The sequence below is a fragment of the Saccopteryx bilineata genome, chromosome 7 (genome assembly GCF_036850765.1).
Source record: "Saccopteryx bilineata isolate mSacBil1 chromosome 7, mSacBil1_pri_phased_curated, whole genome shotgun sequence".
NCBI classification, from domain to species: domain Eukaryota; kingdom Metazoa; phylum Chordata; class Mammalia; order Chiroptera; family Emballonuridae; genus Saccopteryx; species Saccopteryx bilineata.
The window spans coordinates 21241785-21258384 of record NC_089496.1 but is presented as its reverse complement, the minus strand read 5'-3'; the positions used below and the strand labels follow the sequence as shown (position 1 = coordinate 21258384).

The 16600-nt window shown below is 42.1% G+C and overlaps 1 protein-coding gene across 1 annotated transcript; it reads left to right on the top strand.

The window, feature by feature from the left end:
• The first annotated feature begins 13385 nt into the window (after positions 1 to 13385).
• Positions 13386 to 16600, top strand: FAM237B (family with sequence similarity 237 member B). Its single transcript, XM_066240188.1, has 3 exons — positions 13386 to 13485; positions 14983 to 15376; positions 16184 to 16600. The coding sequence occupies exons 2-3, from the start codon at positions 14986 to 14988 to the stop codon at positions 16216 to 16218; spliced, it is 426 nt and encodes a 141-aa protein (XP_066096285.1). The 5' UTR covers positions 13386 to 13485; positions 14983 to 14985; the 3' UTR covers positions 16219 to 16600.

The following is a 16600-nucleotide window of genomic DNA, read 5'->3' as shown; positions in this document are numbered from 1 at the left end:
ACGGCCAAGGCACATATGAGAAAGCAATCAATGAACAACTAAGGTGTCGCAACAAAAAACTGATGATTGATGCTTCTCATCTCTCTCCATTCCTGTCTGTCTGTCCCTACCTATCCCTCTCTCTGACTTTCTCTTTGTCCCTGTAAAAAAAAAGAAAAAAGAAAAATAAAGTGGTACCTTCTTAGCCTAGAGTACTCTTTGTTAAAATAAGTTGAGGTCTATGATGTATAGAAATTACTTAAAGCCTGACCAGGAAGTGGCATAGTGGGTAGAGCATTGGACTGGGACGCGGAGGACCCAGGTTTGAAACCCTGAGGTCTCCTGGCTTCAGCATGGCTCATCTGGTTTGAGTAAGGATCACCAGCTTGAGCCCAAGGTTGCTGGCTTGAGCAAGGGGTCACTCGCTCTACTGTAGCCCCCGGTCAAGGCACATATGAGAAAGCAATCAATGAATAAGGTGCTACAACGAGGAATTGATGCTTCTCATCTCTTTTCCTTCCTCTCTGTCCCTATCTGTTCCTCTTTCTGTCTCTCTGTCTTTGTCACACACACACACACACAAAAAGAAATTATTTAAAGTTCACACAGGAGAAAAACCAGTTACTTCATCAATTTTATATTACTTCCTTCTAAGATATTAAAGTGTTGCAACAAGAAAGCAAATATTTAATATAAAACATTACCGTAAGGCTAGATATAAAAGGGTATAGTAGAATTTAATAGTACATAATATTGAGTAATCTTGGCCCATTTTATATAGGTAGGCACATGGGAATTACCACTGAATCAAAGCTATGATCCATTCAGCCCTGCATTTTGCTACTTTACTAATAACAGTAACCCAAGTTTATAAACAAAAACCTGCCATGTTAGTATTAGTCATGTGTGAGAATTTTACATGGAATTTGGATGGTTGGCACCAGAAAGTTGAATTCATTGAACTATTTTGTCTCAACCTATTCTATAGTTCTTAAATACATCCAACCCTCACTTTATCTCTTTTTCAATGGGGCCATGATTGGGGTGAAGATGAATTACTGCCATCTTTTTCATGGTATACTTGGTGATGAGGTGTGATCATGTAATTTAGTGCTGCATGAATGCGGCTGGAACTGTTGTTCTCAGGTTTTTCTTCCCTTTAGGAGTTTGAATTTAAAATTGGGCATTAGAGAAATTTGCATGAGATTTGGAAGGGGGAAGCAGCAGCCATTAAAGCAGAGTGTTGGTGCTGAGTCCCAGGCATTGCTCAACACATGCTGTGTATGTCAATGCAGGAGTGCAAGTGTGAGAGTGTGCGTGTGTGCATGTGTGTGTGTGTGAGAGTGTATGTGTGTGTGTGCGTGTCTGTGTGTGTGAGAGTGTGCGTGTGTGTGTGCGCGTGTGTGCATGTGTGCGTGTGTGTGTATGTGTGTGTGTATGTGTGCGTGTGTGCATGTGTGCGTGTGTGTGTATGTGTGTGTGTGTGAGAGTGTGCGTGTGTGCGTGTGTGTGTGTATGTGTGTGTTTATTGGCATCCTAGCTCACCTTGTTCACTCAGAACACCACTCAGGCACACAGCTTCTGAAATGCCAGTGGCCACCACCATCACGGCCATGCACATGCAGGTTCTCATTGGATTTGGGCAAACGGCAAAGAAACAGTAGAGCCAAAAAAATGGTGGGCCATTCCTTTACTAAAGTCTCACATCGGCCAATGAGCAAACACACTTCCCTTCGGTTCCACAACCAGGAGAGTCTCCTCTGGTCCCTACTAGAATCAAAGGCCTCACCAGTCTCAGTAGGGCTCCCAAAGCCCCTCACCTCTGGTTCCCCATCTGCACACCTTCTCTTTACCTGCTCTGCCAACATGGCTTCTTCTTCAGCACTCTGCATTCTCTCTGCTCCTTCTCTTCAAAATTTTCTGGCAGAAAAACCTCTCCTCCAGCACTCATTAGCAAAACAATGGCCCTTCCCAAGCAGGAAGGTAATTTGAAATTTCACAGACCACCTATATGTGAGCTGCCCAGCCCCCAATGCAAACTATAAGCGAGCAAACATAAAAATCATATTTTAAAAACTTATTTGACCAACATTCCACCCCTTTTGCTCACTTTGCAATCCACACCATGGGCATTCCTGTGCAAAGAATGAGGGTCATTATACAAACAAATTCAGTAATAGTACCAGTCATACAATTTCAACAGTTACAAAGGAGCCCTTCACAGTGTCTCCCTGAGCACTTTGCCCAAAGCACAAAATGTCCTTGAAGCTTCTCTCCAACTGGATGAAAAGCTTCCCGGTGCAGGAGGGCCTCCACCAGAGCTCCCCCCCCCCAATCAGGGTCTCTCATATTATCCAAAAGCTGCATGTCCACCCAACAAGGAAGCTGTCCCCCTCTGGTCGCAGTCCAAGAGCCAGTCCACACACATGGGGCCTCAGGCCTCCCCCCTCATCCCTGCCATCCTGGCAGCTCTGAAGACACTGTCCCAAGGAGGAGCATGTGGCAGTGGCAGCCAACATTTCCACCTCTGCTCCAGAGAGCATGTTGCCATCCACCCCTACATCCCACAATTGCAGCAAACCTACCAGGGGCTTAGTAGGTACTCGTTACTGCTGGGCTTTTACCTTCTTGGTGACCACTGGTTGGGCTCTGAGTGTGCATATGGCAGCTTCAGCCTGAGCCTTCTCATCCTCAGAAGAGGAGTCGGAAGTACCTGCTCCCACTGACTCAAAGCCAATCCACTGGCACAGATGCTACTGCTCCTTTGATGACTGTTTAGGCTCCTGTGGCTGCTAGCTTTTGGCAACTTTCAGGACAAACTGCAACTCACAAACCCAGTCGGCCTCCTTCTGCAGAGACTTCCCCAGTTCCAGGATCTGCATCTCTTTCCCCCATGGCCATTCCAACTCCTCCGCTCCTCGGTTTGCAGGCCTCAGGCAGCCTCTTACATAGCCTTCTCAGTTTCCTCTCGCAGGCTGTAAAAATCAGCCAGCCCTTGGTCCCCAAAAGGACAGCCATGAGGAACCGTAACAACAACCAATCCTCTACCCCACCCCTCAAGGGTGGTGGCAGCTCCATATCGATCTGATCCGAATCCTGCTGACTATGCCAGATGTAAGGCCAGTGGCCACCACCATCATCGCCATGCACATGCAGGTTCTCATTGGATTCCAGCAGACAGTAAAGAAACAGTGGAGCCAAAAAATTGCGGGCCATTCCTTTATTCAAGACTTGCCCTGGCCAATGAACAAACACACAGAGAAAACAATTCCCTCCAGTTCCACAACCAGGAAAATCTCCTCTGGTCCCTACTAGAATCAAAGGCCTCAGCAGTCTCAGGGCTCCCAAAGCCCCTCAGCTCTTGTTCCCCATCTGCACATCTCCTCCTTCCCTGCCAACATGGCATCTTTCTCATCACTCTGCATTCTCTCTGCTCCTTCTCTTCAAAACTTTCTGGCATGAAATCTGTCCTCCAGCACTCATTAGCAAAAAATGGCCCTTCCCAAGCAGGAAGGTAACTTGCAATTTCACAGATCACATATACCTGGCGCTGCCCAGCCCTCAATGCAAACTGTAAGTGAGCAAACATGAACATCATATTTTACAAACTTATTTGACCAACAGCTTCTCTAGCTCCCATGAAAGCTCCGCCTTTAGCTTTTCCAAATCCTGGGCCAGAGGCATATGTAACAAGATGTTAAAAAAAAAAATCAAAACCAAAGCCCAACATTATCTGCAAGTGGCCTACAGCCTTGGGGTTTGACATGAGGAGTGACCAAGCAGGTTCCATTTGTCTTTGCGGAAGAAACACGTGTACTTGCTTCACCCAACTGTCCAGCTTTCCTTCCAGACTGACTCTGCCCTGCTGTCTTACTATGACGTTAGGCCCTCCACCCTTCACAGAGGCAACAGCTTTCCCAGACTTCTTCACAGGTTTCTTTTTTTTTTTTTAATTATTTATTTATGTATTTATTCATTTTAGAGAGGAGAGAGAGAGACAGAGAGAGAGGAGAGAGAGACAGGGGGGAGGAGCTGGAAGCATCAACTCCCATATGTGCCTTGACCAGGCAAGCCCAGGGTTTCGAACCGGCGACCTCAGCATTTCCAGGTCGACGCTTTATCCACTGCACCACCACAGGTCAGGCCTTCACAGGTTTCTTTGCGGTTCCTTAGTTCGGCTTTTCTTTAATCCTCTGTTCACATCAGACCTTTATTTCCTCCGCTTCTATCCCAATTGTGTAAGTTCTAGTACCTCTAATAAATTCTTTATTTCATACAATTTAGTGTTGTTTTCCTGATTGAACTCTGCATGACAGAATGACTACTTAGAGAAAGGATTACAACAGTTGCCCTTAGTTACGCCTCACTGGGAGAGCTAGAAAACAACTCAAGGTGAAAGATGTTTCAGGCAAAGAAAAAGATGTGTGTTTAGCCCGGCACAAAGATGTTCTTGTGTCATATTGAAACTTGCATTGAGTTGAATTTTCCAGTAGAAAGAAAATATTTTTCTTTTTTTAAAATTTAATTTATTGTGTTTACATAGATTCTAGTATCGCCCTGATTGCACCCCCCCCCCCCGTATTTCCCTCAACATCTCCTTTGCCCCCTCTCAACAGCTCTCTCCCCCCTTCCCTCAGGTTTAATTCCGTTCCTCAGTTCACATTGTTCCTTGGATTCCTCAAATGAGTGAAGTCATATGATACTTTTCTTTCTCTGCCTGGCTTATTTCGCTTAACATAATAGTTTCCAGATCCATCCATGTTGTTGCAAAAAGTAAGATTTCCTTCTTTTTCATGGCCCCATAGTATTCCATTGTGTATATGTACCACTGCTTTTTAATCCACTCATCCACTGATGGACACTTGGGCTGTTACCAGATCTTTGTTATTGTGAACAATGCTGCCATAAACATGGGGGTGCATTTCTTTTTTTTGAATCAGTGCTATGGAGTTCTTGGGGTATATTCCTAAAAGTGGGATAACCGGGTCAAAAGGCAGTTCCATTTTTAATTTCTTGAGGAATCTCATACTGTTTTCCACAGTGGCTGCACCAGTCTGCATTCCCACCAGCAGTGCAGGAGGGTTCCCTTTTCTCCACATCCTCGCCAGCACTTACTCTGTGTTGTTTTGTTGATGAGCACCATTCTGACTGGTGTGAGGTGATATTTCATTGTGGTTTTAATTTGCATTTCTCTAATGATTAGTGATGTTGAACATTTTTTCATCTGTCTACTGGCCAACTGTATGTCCTCTTTGGAGAAGTTAGAAAGGAAATTTTATGATTGTGGTAAATATATAGGTATAACACCCAAATCCCTCTTCAGGGAAGGTCATCTTGGCTCCCCTGCTGGGCACGATGTCAGGAAACAGTGTTTAACTGTGGGCCCCTTCAAGGACTGTCTTAAGTGAAGAAGCAATTTTGTTTAAGGTCACACTCTTCCAGGGTGGTCCTTCAATGACTAACAGAGGAGAGGATGTAGGGCTGACCAATCTGCCCCGGTATGCAAATGATGATGGACCATTTCAGCTTCAGCACTGCCCATGGGGGTTGCTGAGGACTTCATTGGGGATGAATCACAGCTCAGCTGCACCCTCTGTCCAGTCCTGCTTTCTTCTCTTCCATTTTGCAGGAATTGATTCCAGACACTCCCTAATAAACATCCTGTCCCCAAAATGCTATCACAGAACCAGCTTCCTGGAGAAGCTCACCTGTGACAATGATCTTTAAAACTCAGAAAACAATCTATTGTACTAGTTGGAAAGAAATGTAAGGCCTAAGTTTTTCTCTAAAATCTGGAAATTATTGCCAATTTCTGAGTAAAACTAGAGGTTAAAAGATTGATATAGATCTGTTGACTTTTACATTACCCTAAATATTTTTCTTATATATAACATTTTTCCATTACCAGGTCAGCATTTTAATCCTTTCACTATTTAAAGATTTTCATGGTCAAGAACATAAATTTATGAGGAAAATAATTATAAATAGCGCAGATGTTTGCTTTTATTTTAGTAGTATTTTCAAAGTAGCCCATAATAATTTAGAATTTCTAGTGATTTGGATGGAGCAGTAAAGGCATAATATATAAGAAAAGCATAGGTAAAATTTTAAAATATTTTAATATGAATAAAATGTTTTATTTTTAGATCACTATTTTTATCGCAAAATAATGCAATTTCAAAATATTACAAACAAAAGAAAAAAAACCACCCTAAATTTTATCATTCTGAAAAGTAAGTACTATTTGTTTTTGTGTTATTATTTTACCCTTTAAATTAAACATTCATATTCCTTTCGATGATCTGTTTTTTTTTGTTTGTTTGTTTTTTTAAATAATTTTATTTTTTTAATGGGGTGACATCAATAAATCAGGATACATATATTCAAAGATAACAAGTCCAGGGTATCTTGTCGTTCAATTATGATGCATACCCGTCACCCAAAGTCAGATTGTCCTCTGTCACCTTCTATCTTGTTTTCTTTGTGCCCCTCCCCCTCCCCCTTTCCCTCTCCCATTCCCCCCTCCCCCCCCCCGTAACCACCACACTCTTATCAATGTCTCTTAGTTTCACTTTTATGTCCCACCTACGTATGGAATAATGCAGTTCCTGGTTTTTTCTGATTTACTTATTTCGCTTCGTATCATGTTATCAAGATCCCACCATTTTGCTGTAAATGTTCCGATGTCATCATTTCTTATGGCTGAGTAGTATTCCATAGTGCATATGTGCCACATCTTCTTTATCCAGTCATCTATTGACGGGCTTTTTGGTTGTTTCCATGTCCTGGCCACTGTGAACAATGCTGCAATAAACATGGGGCTGCATGTGTCTTTACGTATCAATGTTTCTGAGTTTTTGGGGTATATACCCAGTAGAGGGATTGCTGGGTCATAAGGTAGTTCTATTTTCAGTTTTTTGAGGAACCACCATACTTTCTTCCATAATGGTTGTACTACTTTACATTCCCACCAACAGTGTATGAGGGTTCCTTTTTCTCCACAGCCTCTCCAACATTTGCTATTACCTGTCTTGCTAATAATAGCTAATCGAACAGGTGTGAGGTGGTATCTCATTGCAGTTTTGATTTGCATTTCTCTAATAGCTAAAGAAGATGAGCATCTTTTCATATATCTGTTGGCCATTTGTATTTCTTCCTGGGAGAAGTGTCTGTTCATATCCTCTTCCCATTTTTTTATGGGATTGTTTGTTTGTTTGTTGTTGAGTTTTATGAGTTCTTTGTATTCGATGATCTGTTTGAATATATATGTATAGCTAATTTCAAACACTTGTTAGATACTCAATAAACATATCTTTTAGAAACCTCTATTTTCAGCACTTTGCTAGCAACATCTTTAAAAAGTAATAAAAAGTTATAACATTTCTTTTATACTGCTCACAAAAATTAGGGGATATTTCAAAAATGAATATGGAGCAATAAAATATCCCCTAATATTTGTGAGCAGTATATAATAACTTAAAATATAGAATTTTGACTGAATGGATATCACTCCATTTAATTCAAACTAGTGTTTAGTACAGTTAAGGAAATTGCCCGATAACCTCTATACAAGAACTTAACTGTCATGATAGCAAACCCCAATTCCAATAAATCCCTCATGAACAAGGAATCACCTTCTTAGGCCTCAGTTTTCTTAACTTATGAAATGAGGGCTATAAAGGATTCCTGATTAGGAGTTGCTCTTGTCAGACTGATAGAAGAAGGATACACTCTAGGTGAAAGATAAAGAACAAATAGCTGAAAACAATGGAGAATGACCAAAAATAAGCAGATTCTGGAGGGTGGTTGATATTTGTAAAAAGGGAAGCACTCAGACTCCTGTTTCATAGTTCCTAGCCCAAGGGTAGGCCTCAGCCTATTCCTACAGGTTGACTAAAATTCTGATACAAAAACACCGGGTTTTCTGGCTTGAAGAATGGGAGAGGAGTTTTGATACAGATACAACTGTGCCTGACTGGTGGTATAGTGGACAGAGTGTCGACCTGGGACACTGAAGACCCAGGTTTGAAACCCTGAGATTACCAGATTGAGCATGGGGTTGCTGGCTTGAGCATGAGATCATAGACACAACCCTGAGGTTGCTGGCTTGAGCCTGAGGTCGCTGGCTTGAGCCCAAAGTTGCTGGCTTGTTCAAGCTAGAGGTCTCTGGCTTGGCTAGCGAGAGCTCTGATCAAGTCAGATATGAGAAAGCAATCAATGAACAACTAAGGTGCTGCAACAAAGAATTGATGCTTCTCATCTCTCTCCCTTCCTGTCTGTCCCTATCCATCTGTTTCTCTCTTTCTGTGTGTCTCACTTTAAAAAAAAAAAAGAGAAAAAATATAGTTGCTAGAAAATAAGGGGGAAATCTGAGAAAGGAAGGATCCAGAGAAGGGAATTTTTAAATTCTTTATATAAATCTCTTGCTGACCTCTGACCCAAGCCTGAACAGGACAAATTTCAAGCAGCCAAGCCCAGTCTAAAAGAACTGACCTAATATTTGAACTGCTATCCATAAAACAGCGCAATCAGGTCAATTGCATGCTAAATCAAAACAACTAAGCAAAGAAACCTAACATTCTTTGGGAGAGTATTACAGCATCCACAGTCCTTGTAAAATAGCATTTACAATGTTAAGGATACAATCTAAAATAACTTTATAAGCCAAGAAACATGACAATGTGACTCATTTTTAGAGAAAAGACAACAGAAATTAACCTGGAGATGCCTCAGATGTTGGAGTTAGCAGACAAAGATCTAAAACAGTTACTATAAACATATAAAATATATATGTCCAACATAAATGAAATACAAGAAATCTAGCAGAGAAATAGAAACTATAAAAATGAAAAAAAAGAAAAGAAATACCAAACCAAACCACATCAACTCAGAATTCTACATTCAATAAAAATGACCTTTTACCCTGGTCAGGTACTCAGTTGGCACATTCCAAAGCACAGAGGTTTGGGGGTTCGATCCCTGGTCAGAGCACATACAGGAGTAGATAGATATTCCTGTCTCTGTCCTGCTCTTGCCCTTTCTTCTAAAATCAATAAAATAAATATTTTTTAAAAAAACGTGAAGATGAACTCAAATATATTTGCAGATAAAAAAAATAAAACAGTGGACATGCACTACAAGAAATTACCAAACAACTTTTTCAGGGTAAAATTGTTTTAATATGTAATGTGCATTGTACCATAGGTTAATAATGTGTGTGGATATAATGCATTTGATAACTATAGAAAAAAATGGAAGGGTTAGTAATGGAGTCATACCTTGAAAGTTTTCTACATTTTACATGATTTGACTTAATATTAAATCTAACTAGCCTATGAAAAGTTAAGGATATTGTAAAGCCAGTTGCCATGGCCACCATTACAGCCGCCCGGCTCATGCAGGTTCGCATTGGATTCGGACAGTCGGTAAAGAAACAACGGAGCCCAAAACTGGTGGGTCATAGTCTTTAATCCTAGCTTGCACCCAGTGGGCAAGCAAAAAACACACACTGGGCTCCAAAACCCACTCATTCAGTGCTCACAAAGCTACTGACTTATCCGAGTTTCCTAGAATCAAAGGTTTCTAGCTCACCAGACTTTATTCACCTCTGTTCCCCATCTCCTTCCTTCTCCCTGCACAAACTGCACTAACTGGCTTCTCACTCAACACTCCGCCATCTTGGCTGCTTCTCTTGGCCTCCTCCACGTGGCCTTTCTCTGCTCTGCTCTCTAACGCTAATCCCAGGAACCAAGAGAGCAAGCTCCTGTTCTGCCCCTATTTTATAGTGTAGAAATCCAAATCTTTAATCCGATATACAAAATAGAGAAGTCTCTAATACAAAGTCACTTCTCTGAGGCATGATTGGATTGTACCACCCCACATCAAAAAGGGTGGGAAAGGCTTAGTCCTAAAACCAAGCCCCAGGCTACAATGATCCTGCCTGCCCACAGCCCACAGAGACACACATTAATATCAACTGGGCAACGGCCTCCACGTGGGCAGTGCCATCTTTAACAAAGTGAGCATAATACATTTTATCTGCCCAACAGATATCTATCATGATTTTTAAAGAAACCACTGAAAAATACAAATAGGCATAATGAGGATCCTAGAATACATGATGTTTATACACTTTCTATGTTTTAGCTCAACTAAAGACAAGCTAAAGTTAAAAGAAACTCATTTCTTATTGTTCTTAAAAAATGACAACAACGTATTTTATACTAATGGTCCTTTGGGGCAGGAGTAAGGATCTTTGTTCAGCCTCTCTCCTGAACTTTTCTTTTTCTGCTATCTCAGAGACAATACTTTGTACATCATTGTTCCCTGTGTTCCTGAAAAAAAAAAAAAGCCTTCTTTTTGCTTCAATTATTCAGTAGTCAAGGAGTGCTTGTTTTCTCTGCAGGGAACTTATTTGTTTCATCTTTATTTCCTGCTCTCTTTTTCCCCAAGGTCATTGAATCACACTTTGATAGATACATTGTTATTAAGGTTCTCTAGAAGCAATTGCAATGGTAGATGTTTTAAATTAATGTCTTTCATTATAATGAGTCTGAAAGTCAATGACTGAACTTCTTTTCTTTCTGTAGATATTCGGCATTAGTCAACGTGTTCCTGCTGTCTGTGGAGAGCTTGTCTGAATTCTGTGGGGTGTGATGATGGCACTGTTTCCTGGAGAAGCATGCTGTATAAAGGAGAAATGGGATGAACACAAGTATGACAGATCGACAACTAAGTGATTGGGACGCAGGAAACACAGGGACAAATAAATAGGCAACTGGCCTGACTAAACTGGGCCATCTTCACAGGGAACACTAGAATTCTGACAGACAGGTGTATTTTGTAGAAAGCTGATGAAACTTCCTAAGTGGAGAGAATACCATGAATATGAAGCACAATTCAGCTAAAAATGTTTATTGAGTGCCCATTGTTTTTTATGCAGTCACTAGAAAAACATGAAACAAACATAGTATTTTTACTTATTTATTTTTATTGACTTTAGAGAGGAGAGAGGGAGAGACAGAAAGGGAAGGGGGAGCGGGAAGCATCAGCTTGTACTAGTTGCTCCTCCTATGTCCCTTGATGAGGCTGGGGTTTTGAACCTAGGACCTCAGCATTCCAGGTTGACACTTTATCCACCGCACCACTACAGGTCAGGCCAAACATAGTATTTTTATAAACTCATATAGAACATCACATGTTTTAATGGAAAAAAAGACAACATATGTAGTAGCAGACAACAAATACCATATGAACATATAGATAGATGCTCAGTGATACAGTGAATATGGACACCTAATTGCAGAAGTGTGGCTAAATTAAGTGGAAGGGACCCTGAAATGGTGTCAGGGCCCGAAGTGAAAGAAAGAAAGAATGCTCTATGACATGATTCAGGGATGAAGTCTGCGGACAATGGAAGTGTACTAGGAACAGGATGACCATGATCGGATAGTGATGAATATATTGCTTCTGGTGAAGCTAAAATAACATTATATTGTGTGTGTATCAATCACATTTTCTATTTAAATTATATTTAGTGTGGTAACATTGGTTAATAACATTATATAAGTTTTAGGTATACAATTCTATAATACACCGTCTATATATTGCTTTGCGCGCTTGCCATCCAAAGTCAGGTCTTCTGTCGCTTCCCCAGTGATAACCACCGTGCTGTTCGTCTGTGCCTGTGAGTTTGTTGCCTTCTGTTTTATAACCCACATAGGAGTGAAATCATATGGTTCTTACCACTTTTTGTCTGACTTATTTCACTTAGCTTATTCTCAAGATCCATCCAAGTTGTTGCAAATGGCAGTATTTCATCATTTTTTAAGGCTGAGTAGATTGTATTGTATTTATGTGCCATATCTTCTTTACTCATTCATCGAAGGACACTTGGGTTGTTTCCATATCTTAGCCATTGTGAATAATGCTGCAGTGAACATAGGGGTACAGATATCTTTACGAATTAGTGTTTTCAATATTTGGGGTGTGTGTGTAGATGCCCAGGAGAGAGATTGCTGGGTCAGACGGTAGCTCCATTGTTAATTTTTTGAGGAACCTCCATACTGTTTTCCATGGCGGCTGTGCCAATTTACATTCCCACCAGCAGTGTACAGGGTTCCCTTTACTCCACATCCTCTCCAACACTTATTTCTTGTCTTATTGATAATAGCCAATCTAACAGGTGTGAGGGGTTATCTCATTGTAGCAAAAAGAAGGTGCTGTGAAACTCAAAAGCATACAATACATTTTTAAATAGCTATGATAGCCTGACCAGGCGTGGTGGCACAGTGGGTAGAGCGTCAGACTGGGATGTGATGTACCCGGTTCCAAACCCTGAGGTTGCTGGTTTGAGCGTCGAGCTCACCAGCGCTAGGGGTTGCTGGCTTGAGCGTGGGATCATAGATAGGACCCCATTGTCACTAGCTTGAGCCCTAGGTCGCTGGCTTGAGCAAGGGGTCACTCGCTCTTCTGTAGCCCCCCAATCAAGGCACATATGAGAAAGCAATCACTGAATGAGCTACAATAAAGAATTGATGCTTCTCATCTCTCTCCCTTCCTGTCTGTCTGTTCCTATCTCTTCCTCTTTCTGTCTCTGCCAAAAAAAAAGCTATGATAAATTCATGTGGTTCAGTTTTAACTGTCGATCAAGCTAAATGATCTGATTTATCATTTTATCCAAAACAAATACCATCCTAACTAAAGAAATCTTTTTCCAAGCTATACATTATTTCTTACTAAAATCATCTTAAGGAAACCATCACAAAACGAAGACGCAACCCACCAAATGGGAGAAGGTATTTATAAAAGATACCTTCAATAAGAGGCGAGTACCCCAATATATAAAGAACTCATACAACTGCAGAAACACGTTTTGAAAGTTTTTCTCTGGATAGAAGAGGGCGTGGAGGCTCGGTGGGGAGAAGGAGGCGGTAGCTTGGGTATGTAGACTGCTGCCCTAACGGATCTTCTCGAGGAGCTTACGGAAGACTACAGTGAGAAGGGAGAGAGAGAAAGTCTCTGAGTGGTTACGATCTTAAGAAACTCGGAGGAACAACGCCCAAGGCCGTAGTGCGGTCTCGGGTTGGGAAGGTGGCAAGGTGAGGGCGAGGCCTCGGGAGCCCTCACACCCTCTGCGCCCTCACTCCGCCCCTAGGGCGGGGCCTCGGGAGCCCTCACACCCTCTGCGCCCTCACTCCGCCCCTAGGGCGGGGCCTCGGGAGCCCTCACACACCCTCTGCGCCCTCACTCCGCCCCTAGGGCGGGGCCTCGGGAGCCCTCACACACCCTCTGCGCCCTCACTCCGCCCCTAGGGCGGGGCCTCGGGAGCCCTCACACACCCTCTGCGCCCTCACTCCGCCCCTAGGGCGGGGCCTCGGGAGCCCTCACACCCTCTGCGCCCTCACTCTGCCCCCAGAAGAGGAGCGCGGTTCTGGCTGCCGGGCTGACTCCGGAGCCCCCAGCCAACCAGCCCGGAGTCTGGCGCGGCGGCGACAGTGCAGCTGGGTGAGCTCAGGGCGCCGGGTCGCGGAGCGCCCCGGGGGTGGGTCCGGCTGGCCAGGGGGTGAGAGCTCGGAGGGCCGAGGTCGCCCGGAGCCCGCGCTAACATCTCCTGTCCCCCCGAGGAGAGAGCAGCCCGCTCCCCCCAGCGGGTGCAGCGCACGTCGGGCACCGGACGAGAGCTACTCCGTCCCCGCGCGGCTCCCTCTTCTGTGTCCAGGTGGCCTCGCCAGGGAGGAGGGCACTGCCTGGTCCGCGAGCACCCCTTGAAAGTCAAGGAGAAAATTTCCCGTTCTACCCGGTCCCTCCCTTTTAGATCTTCATAATGTGGCCACTGTCAGTTTGGATAACTGCACAATTTTCGATTATGTGAAAATTAATAACCTAAATTTAAATTCGTTCGCTTGATTTGTCTTTCCACCCTAACTTTGGGGGGGAGTTGGCAGACGGCGGTGTACGGGGTAGGAGGGGAGAGTCCTTTCCAATGCCAGCCTGGAAAAGTAGCTCTGTGGCAGCTGAAAGCCAGTTTTAGTCCTTGACTTCCACTAGGTGCTTTGAAGCTGATGCACTGAACGACCAGCTGGCAGGGAAACTGGTGCGGTCATTAGAAAACGCCAGGTCCTGGCGGTACAGCTCAGTGGGCTGCAGCACCCTCCTGGAATGTAGGGGTTATGGGTTCCATCCCCAGTCAGGGCACATACAGGAACTGATTGATATTCCTGTATCTCTCCCTCTCTCCCTCCCTTCCTCTCTAACTAAAATCAATAAAAACTAAGAAAGAAAATGCCCAAGATTTTGCAGAATATTGTGAGCCCGGCACCATGTCATATCAGCTTCTATCACCTTTATTGTCTTTGTGCTTCATGTATGTATATGTTCATCTCTCCATCCAGCTCCTTAACAACCTAAGAAAAGCCAGGGATCCACCAGACGTCAATGCATAACAAATGTTTCAATAAATAAAAAACGAAAAAAATAATCCAATTATCAGTAACATTGAAACTTAAAATGGTGCTTGAGTGTCCAACATCATTAGGGTAAACCTTATTTTCCTGGCTGCATTTTGATCCACTTAGTTGAAATGTGTTGTGGTGGGAGACCTGAAACTTACTGAGCCATGTCACTGGGAATTGTTCTAATCTGTAAAGGGAGAAGGTTCGAGCACATGGTTTTAAAGGTTTCTTCCAGCCCTAAAGGTGCATGATGAAATGTATCTGTAACATCTTCATAGCCTTGTGTTCGTTTCAGTGGTTCCTGAGGACTGTTTATGAGAATGTTGGTAAACGAGTTGAAATTGTAATATTCTTTCACAGGACAGTCTGAAGAGCTGGCAGCTTAAGAGGAAAATCAACAAATACATAGTATGCAAATCTAGCTGGATTATAAACAAATGAGTATTACGTATAATTTTTTAGGTTTGAAAAATATAGTAATATATTTGAGTATATATTGAGTAATATATTTTTAAAGTTAGAAATATATCTCCTCTTTTTCTTTGTGTAGAATATGGCTTTTGCCACAAGAAGATGGTTCTGCCTACAACTGGGGTGCATGGTGCTGGTCAATCTGACTCATGCGGATTTTGAATTTCAAAAGGGAGTGCTTGCCAGTGTCAGCCCAGGGATCAGGGAAGACATTGACCTCCAGTGCTGGAATGCGTGCTCTTTGACACTGATAGATCTCAAGGAACTCAAGATACAGCACAATGCGGATGCTTTCTGGAATTTCATGTTGTTCTTGCAGAAATCCCAGCGACCTAGACATTACAATGTCTTCTTAAGCATAGCTCAGGATTTCTGGGACATGTACGTAGATTGCTTGCTTTCAAGATTACATGGAATGGGCAGAAGACAGGTGATGCCTCCCAAGTATAATTTCCCACAAAAGATAACAAGAGGTAATTTAAATGTGTTTAAATATAGCAGTTTAGTTTTCTTAAAAATTCAATATTGAATCAGTTTGATTTTTCAGGCTTATCTGATAAGCTAGGAGACTGCCATATTTTTCCCAGTATGATCAGCTCTGATTCCTGCTTTTACTGATTTTATATTATGTATAGAAACCATGGGAGTGCTGATTTACAAACACTTTATTCTATGTGATCTTGGAATAAATATAATACATTTTGGTAGATCATTAAAATGAACTTATTTTTTCCATTAATAATTTATAAGAACGCCATTTAACAATGTAATTATAAATATAACATTTGTTGAAGAAATTGTTAAACATTGGACATGTATTTAGTTCTTTGAAATTAATTTTTTTGGCCCTGGCCAGTTGGCTCAGTGGTAGAGCTTTAGCCCAATGTGTGGATGTCCCAGGTTCAATTCCCAGTCAGGGCACACAGAAGTGACCATCTGCTTCTCCAACTGTCCCCCTTCTCTCTCTCTCTCCTTCCCCCTTCCCACAGTCATAGCTAGGTTAGAGCAAGTTGGCCTCAGGTACTGAGGATGGCTCCATGGCCTCACCTCAGGTGCTAAAATAGCTTGGTTGCCGAGCAACAGAGCAATGGTTCTGGATGAGGATGGGCAGAGCATTGCCCAAAAGGGGGCTTGCCACGTGTATCCCAGCTGGGCGCCCTTCTCATTTAATAATAAAAAGAAGAGAAATTAATTTTTTCAATAAAGTTGTTTAAGAGGAGGGAATCTTAAGAGTCATATTAGAGTAAATATTAACACTTTCTCCTCTTGTAACCTTATAGGACTGGATTTTACAAAACGTGAATTATACATTTAAGAGAGAACACAGAAAATATCTCAAGCAAGATATGACACCAACCTGAAAGTTTAACTGTCAGTATTTTAGAGGTCACATATTTCCTGTAGTAATCAAAATTATTTCTAATTCTTTAATATTGATGAAGGTGTAATTGCTTTATGGCTATTGAATGATCATTTCCATCTTTCAGGTAATTTGTTAATAGTGTTTTGTTTTACTTAGAAGGTTTCTTTGTAAAGCATCTTTAAAGAAAACTCCACTTAAAATGCAAATGCAACATATTTTTTTAATGCAACAGTAAATGAAGTAAAATTGTAACCAATTTTATAAGGTATCTTATACAATAATACTGACTTTAAAATTGTGCCAAAACTAATGCCAGTATTGTCCTAAACAAGCA